We start from the raw sequence: 24,263 nt of genomic DNA on the forward strand, positions 1-24,263 counted from the left end.
AATCTCCTTCCAAAATGCCTGTACTATTGGACAATGAAAGAGCATATGGTCTATAGTTCCCTTTTCACATTTTCATGACCAGCACAATGAAGAATTACCAATGTTAATTTTGCTGATCTTAACAGGGGTCCAAATGACCTGTCTTAACATAAAATAAAGTGATTGCTTCATTGAAGCTGATTGACAGCATCTAATATGTTCAAGCATCATCAGATTCCACTTTTCATTTGATAATTGTATTTTCAATTCATTAGCCCATATATCTTTTAATCCGTTTGTTCTTCTCTTTTGTTGTTCCTTGTGGACTAGAACCTTGTACCAATTTGATGCTTCATGACCTAGACATATAATTCTTTCACATTGTAATAAAATACTTGGCTTAGATGATTTCAATGAACTTTTAAAAAGGTTAATTGCATGCCGAAACTGAAGCCACTTAAAACTATGAGTGAATTTGATTTGATGACTATCTCTTAATTCCGCAAAGGACTTGAGCTTATCTGATATCATGACATATATATTAAACTTCATCCACTCTTTCTACAGTGGTGATTCACCATCAATATGAATCTGTTTGTTACTCCATAATGGACATCTAAACGTGCTTCCAAAAGGGGTGACCAATTGTTTATCCAAATCAACAAGTGCTTTTTGCGTGGAGCTAATAATTGGATTTGACTTCAATTGCTTAGGTAACTCGATTCCAATTGCATCCTTTAAACGAAGTGGGAAAAACAGATCTTGTTCCGGGGAGCACCAGCTTGGTATATTAAACTTTTCCGGTACTAGCCAATACATGACCTGTCTCAGTATAAAAGCACAGTGATACTTGTAAAAGTGCAGAAAGTTCACTCCTCCATAATCATTTCTCTTAATCCTTGACTGGAAGCCAATGTAATACCCTCATCAACAGCCAGGAACCATCCTGAACCACCTCATAAGCTATCACATCTGCTTGTGATTATTCCGCTCATGCTAAGCTGTCCGAACATTTCAGCTACATTTCCTTATACATCAGGATGAGAGTCCTGTGTGTGTGCATATGTGTTTCTTTCACCCTCTTTGTATGGTACTTATGTGTTGTTGAGTCAGACGAAATGAAGCACATTAGGCCATAAATGATGATGGAGACAGTTTATTCAAAACAGGAACCCGATATGGCCAATGTTTCAGCAAAATATTGCTTACCTCAGGGTGTGTATCCTAGTCTTCCCAATCTGCTGAAAAAAGACCTTCTACTTTCCGTGAGATGATGACATTGACATTTCTTGCAAGTGTATGACATGGAGGGGCATTTTCGATAGGACGTCTTAAGTCCGACTTTTGATGTTTCCCACAAGACATCCAAAGTTGGGGCAGAGAAATGGTGATTTTCAAAAGCAGCAATAAAATGCTAGACGTCCACTTTTTTTTTTTTTTTTTTTAAATCCCCTATTTAGACATCTTGGTCATCAGGATGTCCAACCTTAGGACTTTTAACTTTTTTGGTCATTTTTGACCACAAGAACATCCAGGCTTAAAACATCCAAATCCAGACCATTTGGACATGGGAGGGGCCAGCATTGTAATGGACTGGCCACAAAGGCACACCAACTGCGCAGTGGGGCACCTTAAAGGTCACTGCTGTGAACTTCACATAAAGGTTACTAGAGGTACATTGCATCATAACCCCCTCATAATTTATGCCGAGCCTTCCAAAATTCCCCCAAACCTACTATACCCACCTGTCTATCACCCCAGTAGTCCTTATGACTGAAGGTGGCACCTATATGGCAGTATAGTAGGGTTTTGGTGGGTTTTAGTGGCCTCACACTTTCAGAGTGGCTTATAGGCCTGGGTCCATCTCTTTGCTGTTCACTAGCCCAGGGGTAGGCAATTCCGGTCCTTGAGAGCCGGAGCCAGGTCATGTTTTCAGGATCTCCACCATGAATATGTATGAGATGGATTTGCATGCACTGCCTCCTTGAGATGCAAATCTATCTCGTGCATATTTATTGTGGATATCCTGAAAACCTGACCTGGCTCCGGCTCTCGAGGACCGGAATTGCCTACCCCTGCACTAGCCCACCCACCAGGCTAATTAAGACACCTGTGTGGTGCTCTACTAGGCTTTCCCATACCAGGTGCTGCTGTTTTGGAGTCAGATATGTACTGTTTCAATCAGATCTTTGTGGGGTGGGAGGTGGTTATGACCACTGGGGGAGTGTGGAGGAGCCGTCATTTAATCCCTCTAGTGGTCATCTGGTCAGTTTGGGTACTTTTTTGGCTCTTAGATGCTTTTAAAACAGGTTTAGCTCCAAATATCTAAGTTCCATTAAAATGCCTCTGTATCGCTCCATAGTGCGACCTCACCTGGAATACTGCGTTCAGTTCTGGTCTCCTTATCTCAAGAAAGATATAGCGGCACAAGAAAAAGTTCAAAGAAGAGCGACCAAGATGATAAAGGGGATGGAACTCCTCTCGTATGAGGAAAGACTAAAAAGGGTTAGGGCTCTCCAGCTTGGAAAAGAGACGGCTGAGGGGAGATATGATTGACGTCTACAAAATCCTGAGTGGAGTATAACGGGTACAAGTGGATCAATTTTTCACTCTGTCAAAAATTACAAAGACTAGGGGTCACTCGATGAAGTTAAAAAGAAATATTTTTAAAACCAATAGGAGGAAATATTCTTTCACTCAGAGAATAGTTAAGCTCTGGAACGCATTGCCAGAGGTTGTGGTAGAAGCGGATAGCGTAGCTGGTTTTAAGAAGGGTTTGGACAATTTCCTGGAGGAAAAGTTCATAGTCTGTTATTAAGAAAGACATGGGGGAAACCACTGCTTGCCCTGGATTGGTAGCATGGAATGTGCTACTCTTTGGGTTTTGGCCAGGTACTAGTGACCTGGATTGACCACCGTGAGAACGGGCTACTGGGTTTGAAGGACCTTTGGTCTGACCCAGTGAGGCTATTCTTATGTTCTTATGACATCTTGGGAAAGGCTCAATAAATCACCGTAAGACGTCCAAGTGCTAAGCCTGCCCATAGCATGCCTCCAGCATGCCCCTCGAGCTAGATGTCCAGAAAGCTGGCTTCAAAAATGGGCACTTGGACGTGTTGGCAAGAAAAACATCCAAGTGCCGGTTTATGCTGTTTTTTGGATGTTTTTATTTTTGGAAAATGAACGCCTATGTGACACCATCTCCATATCTCTATTAGTGGATTGAAGAAACTAAGACATAAGCCCTGAGGCAGGCAATATTTTGTCAAAACACTGGATGTGTCAGGTTCCTGTTTTGAATAAATTTTGTCTCCAAAATCATTCATGACCTACTGCACTGCTTTTCATCTGGTTGTACCTCTGTGCTGGTATTTCCCTCTGTGTTGTTGAAGAGCATGCATACTTTGATATGCATTTCCCCCAATATTCAGCTGTTGGTAGTCAGAATTTTGTAAACACTTACTGTCACCGGCATTGAATATTGGAGCTAAATTTGGTGGGATGGCCGCCAGAGCCTATGCAGGTCCCGTCCAGTATTCAGCCGAGACCCACATAAGACAATTATGTGGCCCCCAGCTGAATTTTGTCTGGAACATGCATAATTATGTTTTACCTTTAAAGACACACACACCCGCCCTGATTCCCTTCTCGGCTTCCAAAATAGCCCTCTCCCTCCAGCCTGTGGGAAACAAAAGCCTTCCTCACCCCACCCCAAGGTCTAGGTAGGTTCCCAGGCTTACCTAATGTCCCTGGTGGTCCATGGGGTTTATTGGGGGCAGGAGCAAAGGCAACTCGCTCCTACCCCTTGTGACTTCCCTTAGAAAATGACTGCCGCAAGAAGTTGTAGCAGCTATTTTCTAAGGGAAGGTGAAAGGGGCAGGAGCAAAGGGGCTTTGCTTCTACCCTAAATGACCCCCACAGATCACCAGGGACATCAGGTAGGCTGAGAGGGGCCTCCTTAGTCCTTGGGTGGGTTATTCAGAGAGGGGACAGTGGATGGCCATTGACTCCTAAGGGCTGGGGGGAAGAAGGAGGGGGCTATTTTGGAGGCCATGAAGGGGATTGGGAGGCTTTAAAGGTAAAACATATTTATGTGGGGCCTGGCTGATATTCAGTGCCGGGTCCAAATCTTTATTGTGGCACATTGATTTATATTTTATATGTTTTTTTGTAGAGATGTTTTTTGACCCCTGAGACAGGCTTGTTTGAGCTGAAACACGGACCGTGTCGGGACTGATTTATGTAGGCAAAGTTTATTAATAAAATGCGGTTAAAAGCAAATGGACCAATGGACCTGACACGGTCCGTGTTTCGGAAAACACGCCTTCATCAGGGGTTCCAAATGTAAAGAGAATCAGTTAAAACCGCAGTCAGTTAAAACTGTCAGTCAGACACGAACAGACTTTTCTCCGTAGCTCTTTCTACACAGGCAAAGCTTGTTTGCGGTTTTAACTGATTCTCTTTTCATTTGGGACCCCTGATGAAGGCGTGTTTTCCAAAACGCGGACCGTGTCAGATCCATTAGTTCATTTGCTTTTAACCGCATTTTATTAATAAACTTTGCCTGCATCATTGTACGCCCATCTGCAGTTTTTCTTGTTTTGGTTTGTCTTCATATTCCTGACTGCAGACTCTGTTGGTTCTCCCCTTTTGTTGCCGGGACTGATTTGGTTGAAAGATTCAAGATATGTTGTCCAGAGTACTATATCCAGTAGTTGATCTAGTTCGATCATCCTAGAATCTATTCCCCCTTGTTTGTTTTGATGATTATCTTTTAATTAACTAGCACCAATATTCAGCACTATCTGATTAAAAATATTGAATAAAGTTGGGCCACACAATTAGAAAATGTGCAGCAGAGTTTTATAAAGGGGCACCTGATTACAGCCTACTTTCCTTTATAGAATACTAGTGTACATGCAGTTAGGCACAAGCACTTATGCCATCCATAGAGCTGTTGTATTCCACGTAGATTCCAGAGATATGCAAGCAATATATAGTATTCTATTAAGTTGCATGCATAGAGGGGCATAATTGAAAAAAAACTAAGTCCCTTTTTGACCTAAGGAGCTAGGCACCCAAAATAAGCAGCAGGGACATGTCCATTCTCGAAAAAACCATCCAAAATGTGGGGTGTTTTTTTGTTTTTTTTTAGAATGGTCTACCTGAACGTTCAGGCGTTTAATTGCCCAGACCGCCACTACATCTATCTTTAAGCCCTATTTCCGAACAAAAATTCACTCAATTCCCAAACACCCCAAACAAGACCTTTTAGGCGTGAGAGGGACCAGTCCATTGTCTAAAACCGGCATCTGTCATAAGCGCTGATTAGGGAATCATGGAACCATTCCTCCCCCCCCCCTCCCACACACACACACACACACACAATGATCACTGCAGGAAGTCCCTCCTACCCACACCCAGTCCCTCCTACCCACACTCGCCGCAACTCCCCCGCAATGACCTCAGCAGGAGGGATGCCCAGTTCCTCCTACTGGAACCTTCCACAACCACCCTCCCCCCTCAATGATTCGCAGGAGAGATGCCCAATCTTTCCTGCTGGACCCTCCCCCCTCCCTCCGAATCCCTGAAAGTTTGCCGGCAGGAGGGATGCCCAGTCTCTCCTGCCGGACACCCACCCCCACCCCCAAAGGTAGCCCATCCGGATCCCCAAGCCCACCCCCAACCGGACCCTCCCACTCCCACCTAAAAAAATTACATGGGCTTGGCCTGATATTCAGCCGGGGCCACATAACTCTTATGTGGCCTCTATTTATGTTTGTGTGTGTGTGCGCGCATGTCCCTCTCAGTTCCTAGATGAACTTGTCTCTTCTCTCCTCAGGTGCTGCTCTTATGTAGGCCGCAGAGGTGGAGGTCCTCAGGCCATCTCTATTGGCAAAAACTGTGACAAGTTTGGCATTGTGGTGCATGAACTGGGACATGTGATTGGCTTCTGGCATGAGCACACACGCCCGGACCGCGATGATCATGTATCCATCATTCGGGAAAATATTCAGCCAGGTAATGGGTGCATTCACAATGAAGGAATTCACATGAGGACCCATTTGGGCAGCGTTATTGTAATGCGATGCTACGACGCTCTTGTACACACTACTCAGTTGTAGGGCAGGAAGCATTTAAAGATTGCGCACAAGGTCCCAGACTAGATCTTATCAGAAACCATACCCTTAACTATCTGTAACTCAGGACCAGGGTCCCAGTACCATTCTCTGTGGGTAAACTCTGAAGAAAGACAGGGGTGAGAATATGACAAAGAGGCAGAGGAAGAAGAAGAAAGTGAGTGAAACAGACTGACATGGAGACAGAATACAAACAGTGCTAAGAGAGCTATAAATGGCAAATTGGGTTTTGCGGGGCAGTGGATTTCAGGAAGTAAGGTTTGTACCTTTGAATGATTCTATAAATTTTCTCTAAAATATTTTTATTCACCTCTCCCTCTGTCCTGTCCACTCTTCCCCTGTTTCCGCAGGGCAGGAGTATAACTTCCTGAAGATGGAGCCTGAAGAGGTGGAGTCTCTTGACGAGACATATGACTTTGACAGTATTATGCATTATGCAAGGAACACATTTTCCAGGTACTGAATTCCAGGGATTCCACTTGTCCTCCCTTTACCTCCCTCTGTTGGTATCACATTTTCTTTCCTCTGCCTTAGTATTCATTCTCTGCGGGACTTAAAAGATGCTGCATAGCCAGAAAGTTGCAAACCACAGTCTCGCTTCCTGAAATCTGTGACTCAGACAGTGGATATGGTAGCTGTAAATTTCAGATTACACACAGGCTATAAATAATATCCGTATGTACAAGCAGTGCTTTCTATGTTCAAACATTCTTTTCCATCCTTTCTTCTTAGATTTTTTTTTCTTTTTCATATTGTTTTGTGCATTTGGTTTTGCAGCTTTTGAGGTTCCTACAAAGAAGGAAGCAGTTCAGAACTGTAGGTGGGATATAACTGGCTACCCTGGAAAGCTAATGTAGCCCTAGTCCCACCTTGCGACCACTCTGCAAGCTCTGGCCAGCTCCTCAGGTTAGATACCCGTTGCCAGGGCTCATAAAAAGAAATTCATGGTGGTTTTCACACACAGTCCTTACAGATCAAATGGACCTCAATTCACAGTCTCTCTCAAGCTTGGGCGTAGGCCAGGGCTGGATAACTCTGGTAGGCCGAATGAGTTATAATTCCAGATTTCAATCGCCACTCACTCAGACCAGGCATGGCTCTCTAGCTGAAAGAAATTCAACCCAATCCAAAGGTGCAATTGAACAAACAGGAACGTTTTATTTAACTTGACAATCATCAGGTTCAAGCAGTTTTTTTCAATTAGGCTTGCAATTATTTCTCTGTCCATTCTCCCTCTTGAAACCATAAAGGGGTCTCCCTCAGCATACAGGGTGTTGGCATGAGAATGAGGATAGCTAAACCCTTCTCTCATTTCCCATAATCCATGTCTCACTTTCAATTCTTTTCTTTCTGTCTTCTCTCAGGAACCAGTAGGAGTCTCCCTCAGTATACTGGGGTTTGGCGGGAAAATCAGGATCAACCAAAAGCCAGGAATTTAGCTCACACTCTCCTTTTATAACCTCCCCCCTCCCCTTGGGAAAAGGGAATCCCTACTCCTCCCATTATGCTTCACTAACCATTCTAGCTTAGTCTCAATGACCCTTTGAAAAATCCACTGTCTCTGTTTTTATGGTAGAGGCATTTTTTAGGGGGGGGGGTCACACTAAAAATAGGGCTAATGTGGGCTGCTGCTTTACCAAGAAGTCTAAAACTGAATTTCTTCTTGGGCCTTTAATTTTCTGGCAACCTAGGGGAATCCCTGGTCTGTGTGATCCCACAAGTTGAGGGCACGCCCATTGACTGCCAGGACCAGAATGGTATTCCCCAGCAGCTACTGAACCCTGTGGGTCAGCCAAGCGTTAAGAAGCACTGTTGTGGGCTCCTTTTGAATATGCGGTTAGTACAGGGCTGGTCCCATCCTTCTCCAGCTGCTAATCTCAGCTGATGAAGCTGCTCCATCAGCGGGAATTGTTTTCAAAGTGGGGATGTTGTCTGTAAAGCAAGACCCCACATGTGTCCGGAGCATACATTGAGAACACAGTGAGAGGCGATGATCTGCAAACAGCCACCAACAGCAAAACAGGAAACAGACCAACAGAGATAGGATATGTGTGGTTTATTTAAATCCAGCACCCGACCTGGCCACATTTTGCCCTATGACTGCATCAGGGGTTAGAGCTACAAGGGGATTCCAATCATACTTTCCCCTTAAAGCAGTGGTCTCAAACTCGCAGCCCGGGGACCATATGTGGCACGCCAGGTACTATTTTGAGGCCCTCAGTATGTTTATCATAATCACAAAAGTAAAATAAAACAGTTTGTTTAGCTATAAATTACAATATTATTCTTAAGACTTAGCCAAAAGGAAAGATTTATAAACTATAAAGAGTTTTTACCTCATGCAAAATTGTTCATTTCTTTAATAAGACATTAACTATTTTTTTCTGAGGCCCTCCAAGTACCTACAAATCCAAAATGTGGCCCTGCAAAGGGTTTGAGTTTGAAACCACTGCCTTAAAGCAACTTTCTTCCACAAAACCCAGAGTCGAACAGTCCTTCCACAGAATGGCAGCATCTAGTTTCAACAGACAGAAGCAGTGGAAGGGACTGTTCGACTCTGGATTTTGAGGTAGAGTTAGGGTTACCAGATGTCTGGGAAAACTCAGACATGTCCTCTTTTTATATAAAAAGACTCTGTATTTCTGGATCAAGTAGTTTTTACTTGTAAAATTTTGTTAAACTAAATACAGTATATATATAAAATTTTATTTTTATTAGTTTAACAAAATTTTACAAGTAAAAACTATTTGATCCAGAAATACAGAGTCTTTTTAGAGGACATGTCCGGGTGCCCAGATGGACTTTCCAAACCCAGTAGTTTGTCCAGATTTTGGAAAGCACCGCCACGTCTGGAGGGCCTCTGAGCATGTGCTGATGATGTCATCCGTATCTGCGTATGCTCGGAGGCCCTCCAGACCCGGCAGGAAAGAGATGAGACTGTGTGGGGGCTGGTCTGAGGGGTAGAACGGGGCGGGGTTTGAGGAAGAATGGGGCGGGGCTGGAGGCAGAACAGGGCAGGGCTTTGCATCCGGGATTTTATGATTTCAAATATGTCCAGATTTACCTGGACATGTCATTTTTTTAGAGGACTGTCCAGCTGTCCGGATGGTTTCCTGGACTGGAAGAAGTTTATCCAGGTTTTGGACTCACTCTCTCTAGTCCAGCCCCCACTTTGGAGTTGTGGATGGCTCTCGTGAGTTTCCCCTGTTCCCATGTACCTCCTCTGATGCTACAATTTCAAAACTTCGGACAGCCAGCAGCATTAGCATTTTTAATCTTTTGTAAACCACATAGAACTTCACGGTACTGCGGTATATAAACTGTTATTATTATTATTAGTGAGTGATCCTGATGCCGTTGGCCTGCCCTGGAAGCCTTCACTCTACAGTGCTCACCTACACGGGAAAAGGAAATGCTGCAGACTGAAGGCTTCCGGGGCAGGCCAATGGCAAGTGGATCACTCTCAATAGTCCCCTACCATCTTTCCAGCCATTTCTAATTCCCTTCATGAGCTCTAAGCTCAGACTCCCCTAAGAACATAAGAATTGCCGTACTGGGACAGACTGAAGGTCCATCAAGCCCAGTACCCTGTTTCCAACAGTGGCCAACCCAGGTCCCAAGAACCTATCTAGATCCCAAGTAGCAAAACATATTCTATGCAGCTTATCCTGTAAGAAATGTAAGGTTATGCATCTCGGTAGCAGAAATCCATGCAAACCTTACACCTTAAATGGAGAAACACTAGCTAGGACTTCAGAAGAAAGAGACTTGGGAATAATCATCAGTGCAGACATGAAGGCCGCCAAACAAGTGGAGAAGGCCTCATCCAAAGCAAGGCAACTTATGGGATGTATCAATAGAAGCTTCGTTAGCCGCAAATCTGAAGTCATAATGCCACTGTACAGAACCATGGTGAGACCTCATCTGGAGTACTGTGTGCAATTCTGGAGGCCACATTACCGTAAAGACGTGCTTAGAGTTGAGTCGGTTCAGCGGATGGCCACCAGGATGATCTCGGGGCTCAAGGGTCTCTCGTACGAAGAAAGACTGAACAAATTGCAGCTCTACACTCTAGAGGAGCGCAGGGAGAGGGGGGACATGATTGAGACATTTAAATACATCACGGGACGTGTCGAGGTGGAAGAAGACATCTTCTTTCTCAGGGGACCCTCGGTCACAAGGGGGCATCCATTCAAACTCAGAGGAGGGAAATTCGATAGTGACATAAGGAAGTATTTCTTCACAGAAAGGGTTGTAGATCACTGGAACAAGCTTCCAGAGCAGGTGATCAAGGCCACCAGCGTTATTGACTTTAAGAATAAATGGGATGCCCTAGTAGGATCCTTGCGAGGGTCGAGTTAAGGAACTAGGTCATTAGTACTCAGACTTAATGGGGTGGGTCAGTAGAGTGGGCAGACTTGATGGGCTATAGCCCTTTTCTGCCGTCATCTTTCTATGTTTCTATGTTTCTATGTTTCTTATCCTAGGAATAAGCAGTGGATTTGCCCAAGCCATCTCAATAATGGCTTATGGGCTTCTCTTTTAGGAAATTATCCAAACCTATTTTAAACCCTGCTAAGCTAACTGATTTCACCATATTCTCTGGCAATAAATTCTGGAGTTTAATTACACGTTGTGTGAAGAAATATGTTCTCTGATTTGTTTTAAATCTACTACTTAGTAGCTTCATTGCAAGTCCCAAAATAGTATTTTTTGGAAAGAGTGAACAAGCGATTCACATCTGCCTTTTCCACTACACTCATTATTTTATAGACCTCTATCATATCACCCCTGAGTCATCTCTTTTCCGAGCTGAAGAGACCTATATTTCCTCATATGGAAGTCGTCCCATCACTTTTGTCATTTTTGTCGCTCTTTTCTGTATCTTTTCTAATTCCGCTATATCTTTTTTGAGATACGGCAACCAGAACTGCACATTGTATTCGAGATGAGGCTGTATCATAGAGCGATACAAGGGCATTATAACATTTTCATCTTTGTTTTCCGTTCCTTCCCTTATAATTCCTAACATTCTATTTGTTTTCTTAGCAGCCGCCACACATTGAACTTAGGGTTTCAACGTATCCTCAATGACACCTAGATCCTTTTCCTAGGCAGTGACTCCTAACACAGAACCCAGCAACACATAGCTATAGTTCGGGTTTCTCTTTCCCACATGCATGACTTTGCACTCGCTCACATTAAACGTCATCTGCCATTTTGGTACCTATTTTTCCTGTCTCACAAGGTCCTCTTGCAATTTTTCACAATCCTCGTGGGATTTAACAACTTTGATGAACTTTGTGTTATCAGCAAAATTATATTATCTCACTAGTTATTTCCATCTCTAGATCATTGATGAATATGTTAAAAAGCAGTGGTCCCAGTACAGACCCCTGGGGAATCCCACTATTTACCCTTCTCCATTAAAAATATTGACCATTTAAACCCACTCTCTGTTTTCTGTCTTTCAACCAGTTTTCAATCCATAAAAGGACATTACCTTCTATCCCATGATTTTCTAATTTCCTCAGAAGTCTTTCAAGAGGTACTTTGTGAAATGCCTTTTGAAAATCTCATCCGGTTCACCTTTAGCCACATGTTCATTCACCCCTTCAAAGAAATGCAGTAGATTGGTGAGGCAAGATTTCCCTTGTTCTGTCATTTTGTTCTTTATAATAGTCTCTACCATTTTGCCTGGCACAGACGTCAGACTCACTGGTCTAGAATTTCCCGGATCACCTCTGGAACCTTTTAAAAAAAAATTAGCATCACGTTGGCCACCCTCCAGTCTTCTGGTACTTTGCTGGTTTTTAAAGAAAAATTAAAAATTACTAACAATAACTCTGCAAGTTCATTTTTCAATTCTATCAGCACTCTGGGATGTATACCATCCAGTCCAGGTGATTTGCTACTGTTCAGTTTGTCAAATTGACCCATTACATCATCCAGTGTTACTGAGATTTGTTTGAGTTTCTCTGATTCATCAGAATTTAGTACAATTTCTGGCATCGGTATCTCCTCCACATCTTCCTCAGTGAAGACAGAGGCAAATAATTAATTTAATTTCTCCACTATATCTTTGTCTTCCCTGAGAGCCCCTTTTATCCCTCGGTCATCTAGCGGTCCAACCGATTCTCTTCCTGACTTCTTGCTTTTAATATACCTATACCAGGCAGCATAATCTTCTTTTCAAGGTCTCTCTTCGCCTTCCTTATTAGTGCCTTGCATTTGACTTGACATTCCTTGGATTATTTACAATTATTTTCAGTCGGATTCTTCTTCCACTTTTTGAAGGATTCTCTTTTAGCTCTAATAGCTTCCTTCACCTCACTTGTTAACCACGCTAGCTGCCATTTGGTCTTCCTTCCTCCTTTTTTATGCATAAATCATTTTTTATTGAGCACAAAAACATTAGCAAAAACAACAATAACATTTAGTGCTGTTGTATTGGATTTCCTATATAAACTTATTCCAGGAATTATATCAGATCTGATCATGTTATGATCACCGTTATCAAGCACCGTTATCAAGCACCATTACCTCTCTCACCAATTTTTGCACTCCACTAAGAACTAGATCTAGATATGCTTCACAAGTTCAAGTTTATCAAAATTTGTTATCCCACCTTATCAAAATTCAAAGCGGTTTTACAAAAGATTAAAATAAAACAAGTAAACAACCACCATCAAGAAAATAATACAAAGAAACATGCAACACAAAGTAACAGGCTTACAGGACTAACTGAGACAAACTGGCATGAAAGGAAAAGGGAAAGAACTATGATAGTTTGGATAGGAAAGAACAAAAAAGGAGAAAAACAAAAAGGCACTGGTACAGGGGGGTCAGCCAAAAAAAGGCTGAGCTAGCATTGGGTTAAAACATCCTTAAAAGGATGGTCAAACCTCGAAGGCATCTTTAAAAAGAAAAGTTGTTAGACTGGACTTAAACTTATCAATTGAGGTGATCTCTCTTAGATCGTTCGGGGCTGAGTTCCAGAGAGAGGGGGGAGTGACAGAAAAGATATTGTTTCTCATATTATTAATGTGTCTTAAGGAAGGGATTGCAAGCAGATTTTGATTGGAAGATCGAAGAATTGCACTGAGGGGTATGAGGAATCAAGAGTCAGTTCATAAATTTGGGCTGTCCTGCTTTCCAGCAGACTCCAATCACTATCCTTTTCCCCCTTACACATGGAATTTATAACCATATGGATTCCAAGGTATGTTTCTGCTCCTGTAGAATTTTTATTCCATTTGATTCAAGGTCCTCCTTAACATATAACGTTACGCCTCCACCGATTCAATCCACCCTATCACTACAATATAACTTGTACCTCAGTATGACAGTATCCCATTGGTTATCTTCCTTCCACCAGGTTTCAGAAATGCCTATTATATCTATCTTTTTATTAAGTGCTATATATTCTAACACTCCTATCCTAGGCTTCTGCCATTTGCATATAGACATTTCAAACAGTGTTTGTCATATCTATTTACAATTTGCTCAGCAGTTGGAATAGATAATTTGCATCAGCCTGCTCTGAATTTAAGGAAACCTGGTCTACTGCAGCCTGCATTGCAATTTCACTATCACGATCCTCTGTCTTCCCTTTTATAATGATATCTTTTAAAGATACCTTGTCCCGAACCATGCTCATTTGAATGACTGTCGGCCTTCCCCCATTTTCTAGTTTAAAAGCTGCTCAATCTCCTTTTTAAATGTTGACACCAGTAGCCTGGTTTCACCCTGGTTAAGGTGGAGCCCATCTTTGTGGCATAGGCTCCCCCCTTCCTCAGTATGTCACCCAGTTCCTAACAAATCTAAAACCCTCCTCCGTGCACCATTGCCTCATCCATGTACTGAGATTCTGAAGCTCTGCCTGTCTTTTGGGACCTGCTCATGGAACAGAGAGCACTTTAGAAAATGCTACCCTGGAGGTTCTGGATTTTAACTTTCTACCTATGAGCCTAAATTTGGCTTCCAGAACCTCCCTACCACATTTCCCTATGTTATTGGTATCCACATGTACCAAGACACCAGGTTCTTCCCCAGCACTGTCTAAAATATTATCTAAGTGACCAGGCAGGCAAGTAACTAAGTGATCCTCACATCCACCAGCCACCCAGCTATCTACATTCCTAATGATCGAATCTCCCACTATAACAGCTGTCCTAACCCTTCTCTCTTGGGCAGAAGCTCCTGGAGACATATCCTCGATACAAGAGGACATTGCATCCCCTGGTGGACAGGTCCTGGTTACAGGGTTGCCTCCTATTTCACCGGGGTGATGCTCTCCTTTAAGAAGCCCTCCCTCCTCCGAGACAGCACAGAGGATGCCAGTATGGAGGTGGGACTTTTCAACAACGTCCCTAAAGGTCTCCTATATGTATCTCTCTGTCTTCCTTAGCTCCTCCAAGTCTGCTACTCTAGTCTCAAGAGATCAGACCCATTCCCTGAGTGCTAGGAGATCTTTATACCAAGCACACACATAAGACCTCTCACCAACCGGCATCCCACTTCATCAGCTCCCCCCTCTAATTCCCTATATGAGCACTATGTTTTGACTCCCCTTTTGTCTGTGTGTCTGTCATAATTAGATTGTATGCTCTTCTGAGAAGAGACTGTCTCTTGTGTATACAATGCGCGGTGCAATACAATAAATTACTAGCCTCCAGTATATGAACTGGGAGCAAAAATGCTCAAGAGCTTGACCCCTTATAAGGGGCATTTTTGCTCCCAGCGCATATACTGGAGGCTAGTAATTTATTGAGTTGGATATTATTCTCCAGTTCTTCTTTATTTTTGTTTTGTTATAAAATGTGCAGTGCTGCATGCATCTGGTAGCGCTATAGAAATAATAAATTGTTGTTGTTATCGGATCACTTGTTAATAATAATTTAATAATAATAATTTTATTTTTATATACCGCCTAACCATCAGTTCATAATGGTTTACACAATAGGTACTCAGCATACACTATAATAATAACATCATTCATAATAAAATTCTAAATAACAAATACAAGAATTAAAACTAATGAATAAGGAAAATACAATATAAACTAAAATAAGTATAGATAAAAAGATTAAAAAGTACATAACTACATGATAATATAAAAATCAATAATGTATATTATATTGTTTAAATAAGTAGGTTTTAAGGTCTTTTCGAAATTGATAGTAAGTAAGAAATGGAGAAACAAGAAGATTCAAACATGAATTCATTGATCCTGCTAAGGTCCTATCTAAAAATTTTTTGTAACAACGTGCATTTGCTGAAGGAAAATAAAACCAACCAGACCTACAAATATTTTTCTTAGAAATAAAAAATCTAAAATGAGAAACAAGGTAAGCCGGTGCTAAGCCAAATAAAACTTTAAAATAAATGCATCCAAATTTAAAGAGCACTCTAGCCTCAAACAGTAGCCAGTGAAGCTTTTGATAATATACACTGATATATGATCGTGTTTTTTCAGATTAAAAATCAAACAAATAGCTGTATTTTGTATGATTTTTAGTCGGCTAGTAGTTATTTTATACGATCCCAGATAAATAACAATACAATAATCCAATATTGAAAGGATTGAAGATTGAACCAGGATTTTAAATGACATAAAATCAAAATATTTCCTAATAGTACGCAGTTTCCAGAGGACAATAAAACATCTCTTAACCAGAGAATCTGTATGGGTCTTAAAAGATGAGGACTGATCTAAAATAACCCCTAAAATTTTCAGCGTAGGAAATATCAAATAAAATTGACCATTTAGAAGTAAAGTTGTTTCAGTAATTTTTTCATTAGGACTAGCTAGAAAGAATTTTGATTTGCCCAGATTTAATTTCAATCTAAGGGCTCCTTTTATGAAGGTGTGTTAGGGCCTTAACGCACGGAATAACGCACACTAGAATGCCGCGCGTGCTAGCCGCTACCACCTCCTCTTGAGCAGGCAGCAGTTTTTTGGCTAGAGCGTGCACAGCGCGCGCTAATTCAGTGCATGCACTAAAAACGCTAGAGCACCTTCTTAAAAGGAGCCCTAAATGTAGATGTCCAAATTTCCACTTGTGTATGAATAAAAGCTATATACATAATTTAACACTTCTGCAACTCACTCTTCTTTAATATTTCACAAAAAGAAAAAAAAAGGTTACAAATTATTCAGAATACGGCAATTAAATTAATACATAAGGCAAAAAAATTTGATCACGTTACACCTCTAATGATTGATTCACATTGGCTTCCAATAAGCCATCGAATCACATTCAAAATACTACTTCTAGTTTTCAAAGCCCTAACTTACAAGGAACCGCAGTTCATTACCCGGATGCTTACTCCATACAACGCAGCTAGGACTCTTCGGTCATCCTCCAATAATTTATTAACAGTTCCATCTTTGAAAATAATCGGAACCAGAAGACAGGATATGTTTTCGGTTATAGCACCTCTTCTATGGAACTCCATTCCTCAATTTATTAGAAACGAAAAAGACCTTGTCTCCTTTAAAAAATCCTTAAAAACTTATCTCTTCAAAGATGCTTTTAATCTATGATTTTCTCAACCAAAATTTCTTTTTAACTTGCTATTTTAAAGTTCTATTCCCCCTTATGTTATTTTCCTTTTTATGTTCTTCAACTCCTGAAAAGAAATTGTAATTTCTCCCTTCTTCCCTTCCCTATTCGTGTATTGTCTTATTTAGTTTGTCTTTTATTTGTTATTGTATTAGTTGTTATATTTTAATTTGTATTGTACATCGTTTAGGAAATTAAATAGGCGATTTATCAAGCATTAATAAAACTTGAAACTTGAAACTTGTTAGAGGAATGAGTATTGAAATGTCATCTGCGTAAACATAAAATTTTACCTGTAAACTATGTAATAAATAACATAAAGGTGCTAGGTAAACATTAAATAAATTTGGAGAAAGTGGTGAACCCTGAGGGACTCCACTTTCATTTACCCATCTGGTAGAGTATTGACCAGCACTGACTACCTGGTAAGACCTATTTTTCAAAAATTATTGAAACCAGTTCCATACCCTACCTGAAATTCCGATGAAATGCAAGCATGCTAGTAATATATCATGGTCAACTAAGTCAAAAGCACTACTCAAATCCAGCTGTAGAATAATTGCGCTTGAACCCGATTTGAATAGGCTATGGATATGATCTACTTTTGAAGCTATAACTATTTCAGTGCTATATCCTGAGTGGAAGTTAACGCTGATGGCTGCCCGAAGTTTTGAAATAGCAGCACCAAAGGAGGTACGTGAGGACAGGGGAGACTCAAAGAGCCATCTCTGACTTTGGGGTGGCCCAGGTGAAGGGGCTGGAGAGAGGCTGCGTTGAGGGGTGGGACGGTTTAGAGGTGAATCTAGGGGGAGACAGAGGTGGGGCAGGACACTGTGGGTGGGTCAGGGTGGGGAACTGTAGGGGTGTGGGCGGGGCTGGGGCAGGGTCAGGTATCCTCTTTTTTGACTTACCAAATCTGGCAATCCTATTTTGTGGAAGAAAGTTGAACAGTCCTTCCACAGAATGGCAGTATCTAGTCTCAGCAAGCAGAAGCAGTGGAAGGATGTTTGACTGTGATTTTTGTGGAAGAAAGTTGCTTTAGAGGGAACGTGTGATTGGACTCCCCTTTTAGCTCTCACCCCTGATGCAAAACAAGGCCCCTTTGGGTTCTAGATTTAAATAAACCACACATATCCTATCCCTGTTGATCTGCTTCATATTTTGCTACTGCTGTCTGTCTCACTACATCATATTAACACCCACTGCTGCCTTGTATCAAGGGTTATTCTAAGAATGCTTGCTGTCACAAGTGGGAATGGCAGCTGGTGAGGAATGTGCACTATGTTTCTGCTGTCTAAACACCCTGACATAGCATTAGAGCAGCGTCTCTCAAATTTTTTTTATTTCCGGCACACTCAACGAAGCAAATGGTTTTTTTTTTGTGTGACATACTATAATTACACTTCTCCCTCTGTATTCGCTGTGATTAGGGATTAACAGAACCGCAAATACAGAAAAACCGTGAATAACTTTTTCATATGTTATTTGCTATTTTCTATTAAAAATCATCGTGAATATGGTGAAACCGCAAATAACATGGTGGGAGACCTGGCCTGTTCCTGAAGGAGAGGCAAAACACGGTGAAGAAAGTGCTGGGAATCAGCGATTTTTTTTTCTGTAAATCCTTGGAATCAGTGATTTCTCTATGCAAGCTGATGTAATTTGGGGGAGGAGCCAGCAAGCTAAAAACCGTGAATAATCGAAACCGCGAATGATGAAACCGCTAATACGGAGGGAGAAGTGTAAAATGATAACATTGCCAAACCAACAAAAAATTAAATTTGAGAGTTATTTATTTAAAGTTCTTTAAGCTATGTATGGGTAATTGTAACAACGGTGAAACTAAAGTAGATAGAATAGAATTGCTAATCAATGCAATGGATGTGATTATTTATTAAAGAATTTAATTAATGCATACACTTTGCGGTTTACTTATCACATACATAAAATCTTATTTCCCTGTGATTTCCACATATAACAAGACATAACTGGACAACATCATTAACATCCCCCCCCCCCAATATAAAATATCAAGATACCAAGTCAAATCAGATTTTAACAGTTAAGGAAGTAAACAGGCATTAGATCAAACGATCCCTTCCATAGTAAATAACAAAACCACTCCTCATATACAGTCTAAGCAAGTCAAATTCCAACAATCCATGAATATAAGCAAACTTTCAATTATACATCACTGTCAGTGTATTCTAAAAAAGATATTTTCAGATGGAATAGGCATTAGCATAGAAAGGCATTAGCAAATAATTGTGTTTTCTGCATTTTCTTAAAGTTTATCTTCCCAATACAGAATCGTAGGATACCAGGCAGGGCATTCCATGGTTCTACACCAGCCACAGACATCATCGATGCTCCAGTCCTACAATGCATAATCGACATTCTTCCCTCCAAACTTGATTGTTTTTGAGTTCAAATTAACTCGAAACGTGGCTCAATAGTCGAGAAGCAAACACACATTTTATTATCACCGTCTGCAGTCTTTCTCTTTTTTTTTCGGATTTAATTTCTGTCAGAGCTGAAAGTCCAAGTCCGCAAAGGTAAGAAGGTCCAAATGGTAACAAAGCCTTGATTGCTTTGTTGCTAAAGTTAGGATAGCTACTAATTAAAAAATAAAATTACTTGCCGTTAGTTTTCAAGGACCAATCACGTCAAAGAATGAGTGTCTAGGTGGTTGTAGTCTTACGCTCACCGATGCTCATAACATTGACAGGCTTTTGCATGCGCAATGTACATGTCCTTTAGTGTATACTTATGAAGGGAATTTTTTAAAACAAAGTAAAATTCTGGAATATCTCGTGGCATACTTGAAATCTCTTTGGGGCACACCACTGTGCCTTGGCACACAGTTTGAGAGACACTGCATTAAAGGAATGGACAGAGAGCCCCTTTTACAAAGTCATGGTAATAATTCCCATGCTGCAAATGCAACGCAGCCCATTCAGTTCCTACGGACTGTGTCACATTTGCTGTGGCAGGACTCACTACCGCAGCTTTGTAAAATGGACCCAGAGTATCTATGGTATGGAAAGGTTCCAGACATATTTTAATTTGTGAAGGAGTGAAACATTCCATGCCTGACAACCCGGGACTACCTGTAATTAATTATCTTGGGAAGGGAGTGATATTAGTTGAATACTTGCCTGGTGGTACAGTAAAAATCCTTAATGAATGCCATCACTGTTAGAAATGGAGGAGGCCAGGGGCAGAGTGTGAGCTTTATGGAACTAGTAGTGAACTTCTCTTCACCACCCTGGCCCACATGCATTACTTCAGTATTTTCCATGTTCAAACTCAAATCATGGATATTCATTCAATCCACAACTTTCAACATGCAGGATTCTAATTTATTTTTCTGATTTTTTCCCCAATCTATCAACTGGAAACAGTGGTTAGCATAGCTGGGTTTAAAAAAATGTTTGGACAAGTTCTTAGAGGAAAAATCCATAGTCTGCCATTGAGACAGACATAGGGGAAGTTCTTTTGGTGTGTAAAGGAAACCAGAATATGGATTGAGTGTAGAAGCTGCTTTTCAGCTAACCATTCGTGTTGGACTCTAGTGGTTTCTGTATGCTAAGCAATGAGTGTGTTAAGACCAGTGGCATAGTAAGGGGAGGACAGACCGTCCTGGGCACTGTCTTGGTAGGGACACAGGCATCTCTCTGCCCTCCTACGCCATGCTCGCACCCGCCCTTCCTCGCCCCCAATACCTCTTTAAAATCTCCACCAGCACAAGCAACTACTCTAGACTGTTGTTCGCGCTGACCTCTGAAATCACTTCCAGGTCATGGGGCCAGGAAGTGACATCAGAGGGAAAGCCAGCATGAACAGCAGACTGGATAAGCCGCTTTTGTTCGCACTGGTAAAGATTTTCAGAGGTATGTGGGAGGGAGGGGGGGAGAGGAGAGGCGAGGAGGGGGCGGGAGGGCAGAAAGGAGGGTGTGTGGAGGCTACACCACTGGTTAAGACTGCAGTGCAAATGAAGGATTCAGAACAGATGATAACATCTGGATTCCTCTGTTCCCTGACAGAATGCAGCATTCCTTGGTTCTGGGTGTCATTCAGAGGTAGAAGGTAAAACGTGAGACGATCTTGAATTCCTCTGTGCTGAGTTACCGTACTTTTCTTCTGTTTGATTTATGTCCCTGGAGGCAGAGGTGGGCCAGTGAAGCACTTCTGAACACACCACTGCAGATGGGCATGTCTCAGCTGGCACCCAGCTCAGATGCTGTTATTCCCTGGAACTGGGTGGTGGGGGAATGGACCAGTTTTTGTAATAGTCAGCAAGGGAGTAGAAGAAAAAGAAAGAAGTTCTGTGGTAGTGGGAAGATTATATTAAGACAGGTTGTGAACTTTGTTTTTCACAGCTGTGCTGATTTCTGATTTTTTTTTTATTATTATTAGGATTTATTTAATGTCTTTTTGAAGAAATTCACCCCAGGCAGTGTGTGCAAGAATAAGATGGATTTAGGCAATAAACAATAACAGCAGTACAAACATTCAATAACAGTACATATTATGGCACAGTATGCTACTTACAATGTCAACCCAATGCACAATAAAACATCTTAAGAAACAGCATAGGACTGTGATTTTCACTAATTTTTAAGTCAAGAACACTTTGGATCCAATGAGCTGAAGGAGAGCTGCCAAATATCTTCCCATGCGAGGTCATGATCATACCATACATTTTTTCTTCTATACCGTAATTTTCGACTAGGATTCATTGAGGTATACTGTAAGATTTGCTGTGATTTACAATAGGGTGTGATATGATTCATGATAAGATTCTTGATCAGCGGACATGTACACTGGTTGGAGGTTAGTTAGTTAGAATGTTGTAAATGTTATTAGTTTGAGGAGAAAAGATGTGTCTTTAGCCTTTTCCTGAAGATACAGTATGTGTGTGTTTGTCGCAGGTGCAGCAGAAGGTTGTTCCATACCTTGGGTCCCTGGTACGGAAATGTGGAGTCATGCAGTTTCTTCCAAAGAACTCGTGTAGGACTAGTTTGTTTGTCGCAGGTGAAGCAGAAGGTTGTTCCATACCTTGGGTCCCTGGTATGGAAATGTGGAGTCATGCAGTTTCTTCCAAAGAACTCGTGTAGGACTAGTTTGTTTGTCGCAGGTGAAGCAGAAGGTTGTTCCATACCTTGGGTCCCTGGTATGGAAATGTGGAGTCATGCAGCTTCTTCCAAAGAACTCGTGTAGGACTAGTTTGAATCACTGTTGTGGTCTGGTGGAGAGAAGAGAGCGTGTGAGTGTTTAGTTCTGTGGAGTTATTGCCATAGATGGTCTTGTGGACCATGCAAGCTATCTTGTATTATCTCTTCTCCTTTATTGGGAGCCAGTGCAAATCTTTCAGGAGTTGCTTTGTCAGAAAATTAGTCTGTACGCCATGTTTTGAAGGTGTTGCAGTCTTTTGCAATCTTTTTCTGCAATATCACTGTATAAGGAGTTACAGTAGTCCAGTTAGGGGAGGGGGACCACTTGTGCGATTGTTCTTAGTTGCCCGAGTCAGTGAGCTCTGAATTTAGGGTTACCCCCAGTATTTTTGAGGACTGCTCATCTTCTTTCCCCCCCCTCCCTCGAGCCAGCACCATCTCTCTCATTCCTCCCCCCACCCCACCCTGGGACTAGCAGCCATTCTCTCTGATCCAGCAGTACCTATCCCTATTCTATCTCCAGGGCCAGTTACACCCCTTTCTATCCCCCAACCGACCCCCCCCCTCCTTCTGCCCCTGAGCCGGCACTACTGCTTCCATTCAGTTCTCTCACTGTCTGGATCACTGCAGATAATGGAAGCCCACCTATTCTTACATGCAGACTCGTGACCTATGGCTAGGCTTCACCCCGCCTCCGAGGAAATAGGGAGCTGCATAGAGGAGGCAGGGCGAAGCCTAATCAAAGATCATGAGTCTGTGTGTAGGAATAGCTGGGCTTCCACTGTCTGCAGTGATCCAGTCAGTGAGAGAACTGAATGGAAGTGATGGTGCCGGCTTGGGGGCAGAAGGAAGGAGGGTCGGTTGGGGGATAGAAAAGGGTGTTGCTGGCCCTAGAGGTAGAAGAGGGATGGATGCTAGTCCCAGTGATGGGGGGGATGAGAAAGATGCTGTGCTGCTGGCCCTGGGGACAGAAGAGAGAGGGGTACTGCTGACTGTGTGAGCAGGATGAGAGGGATTAGTGCTAGAACTGGGAGGAGAGGTGAGAGGGAAAGGTACTGTTGACCCTGGTGGAAAGGAGAGGAAAGGATGCTTCTGGCCCTGAGAGGGGGGAGGCAAGAGGGAGGGAGTGCTGCTAGAACTGGAGAGAAGAATGAGGGGTGCTGCTGGACCTGGGAGGGAAGGTGAGGTGCTGCTGATGTGAGAGAGGGAAAGATGCTGCTGGATCGGGAGGGGGGAGCTGAGATGGAGAGGTTCTGCTGGACTGAGGGAGAGAGAGGTAGATGTGCTGCTAGATCTGGGGGATAGAGAAGGAAAGGTGCTACTGAACTGTAGGGTGGGGGGGAGAGAGAGAGAGAGAGAGATTGAGACTGGATCGAGGTGCAATGAAGAAGGAAAGACTGGATCAGGGTAAGAGAAGGGGAGAGCAAGGAATAGAGAGGGAAAGATATTAGTCCTTGGGTGAGGAGGGAGCAGAAGGGAAGAAGGGGCACAGAAAAGATTCTGGGCATGAAGGAAGCATTACTGATCACAGAGTGAGAGATAGAGACTGAGGGCAGATTCTGAATATGGGGAGAAAAGGAACAAGGACAGAGAGGGGATATGCTGGACAGGACAGATAGGGACACAGAAGAAAGATGGAAGGTGGGCATGAAAAAATAATATATGTTAAATGGACTGGAGACGCTGCAATGGCAGGAAAAAAAAAACCAGAAAAATTGAAGAAAGCCACTTGAATGGAAAATAAAATGCTCAAAGGTAAAAAAATGAATTTATTAAAAGGAATATGTCAGCTTTTAGAAATGCCCATTTCTGATACCTTGTATTTCCAACTTTCTATTTCTCTAGTATTGCTGTACATGAGTCTGATTTCTTGAGATTTCTAGCTCAGTTTCTTGCCTTTATATTGCTATTACTGATCTGTGGTCCCTAGTTTCATATTTGTTGAGAGTCTATGTTTAGTATGTGTGACCAGGATGTGATATTATTCTAGCATGTCGTTTCTATGTAGAGATCTTTTTTTTTTAATATCTTTGTTCATTTTTAAGCCATACATAAATGCAACATATTATACAATCATATTACACTATAAAAACACTTAAAATCAATCAAATCTTAATCTATGACAATAGATATATACAGTGGCGTACCTAGGGTATGTGGCACCCGGGGCCCATCATTTTTTGACACCCCCCCATGTAAAAAAATATTTTTTGTAATGACCATGAAACGGAATAAATGGTCAGAATAGAAACAGGCAGTGAAAATTTTCTTTTATTGAACCTCATATATGTAACCATTATTCCAAACATACCATATCATAACATAAATTATGTCTGAATTGTCATGACATCAGAAGTACATATGGAGTAGTTGCAGGTGATGCTTGGGACAGTTCTGAT

At 41.9% G+C, this 24,263-nt stretch overlaps 1 protein-coding gene across 1 annotated transcript in view; it reads left to right on the forward strand.

Moving 5' to 3' along the window:
* The window catches only part of BMP1 (bone morphogenetic protein 1), a 207,406-nt gene that overhangs the window by 86,624 nt on the left and 96,519 nt on the right, over positions 1-24,263 (forward strand). The window contains exons 5-6 of the mRNA XM_033949201.1: positions 5,822-6,000; positions 6,470-6,575. Of these exons, the coding sequence (XP_033805092.1) occupies positions 5,822-6,000; positions 6,470-6,575 (285 nt within the window). The remainder of the gene's footprint in view (positions 1-5,821; positions 6,001-6,469; positions 6,576-24,263) is intronic.

Source organism: Geotrypetes seraphini, chromosome 6 (genome assembly GCF_902459505.1).
Source record: "Geotrypetes seraphini chromosome 6, aGeoSer1.1, whole genome shotgun sequence".
NCBI classification, from domain to species: Eukaryota; Metazoa; Chordata; class Amphibia; order Gymnophiona; family Dermophiidae; genus Geotrypetes; species Geotrypetes seraphini.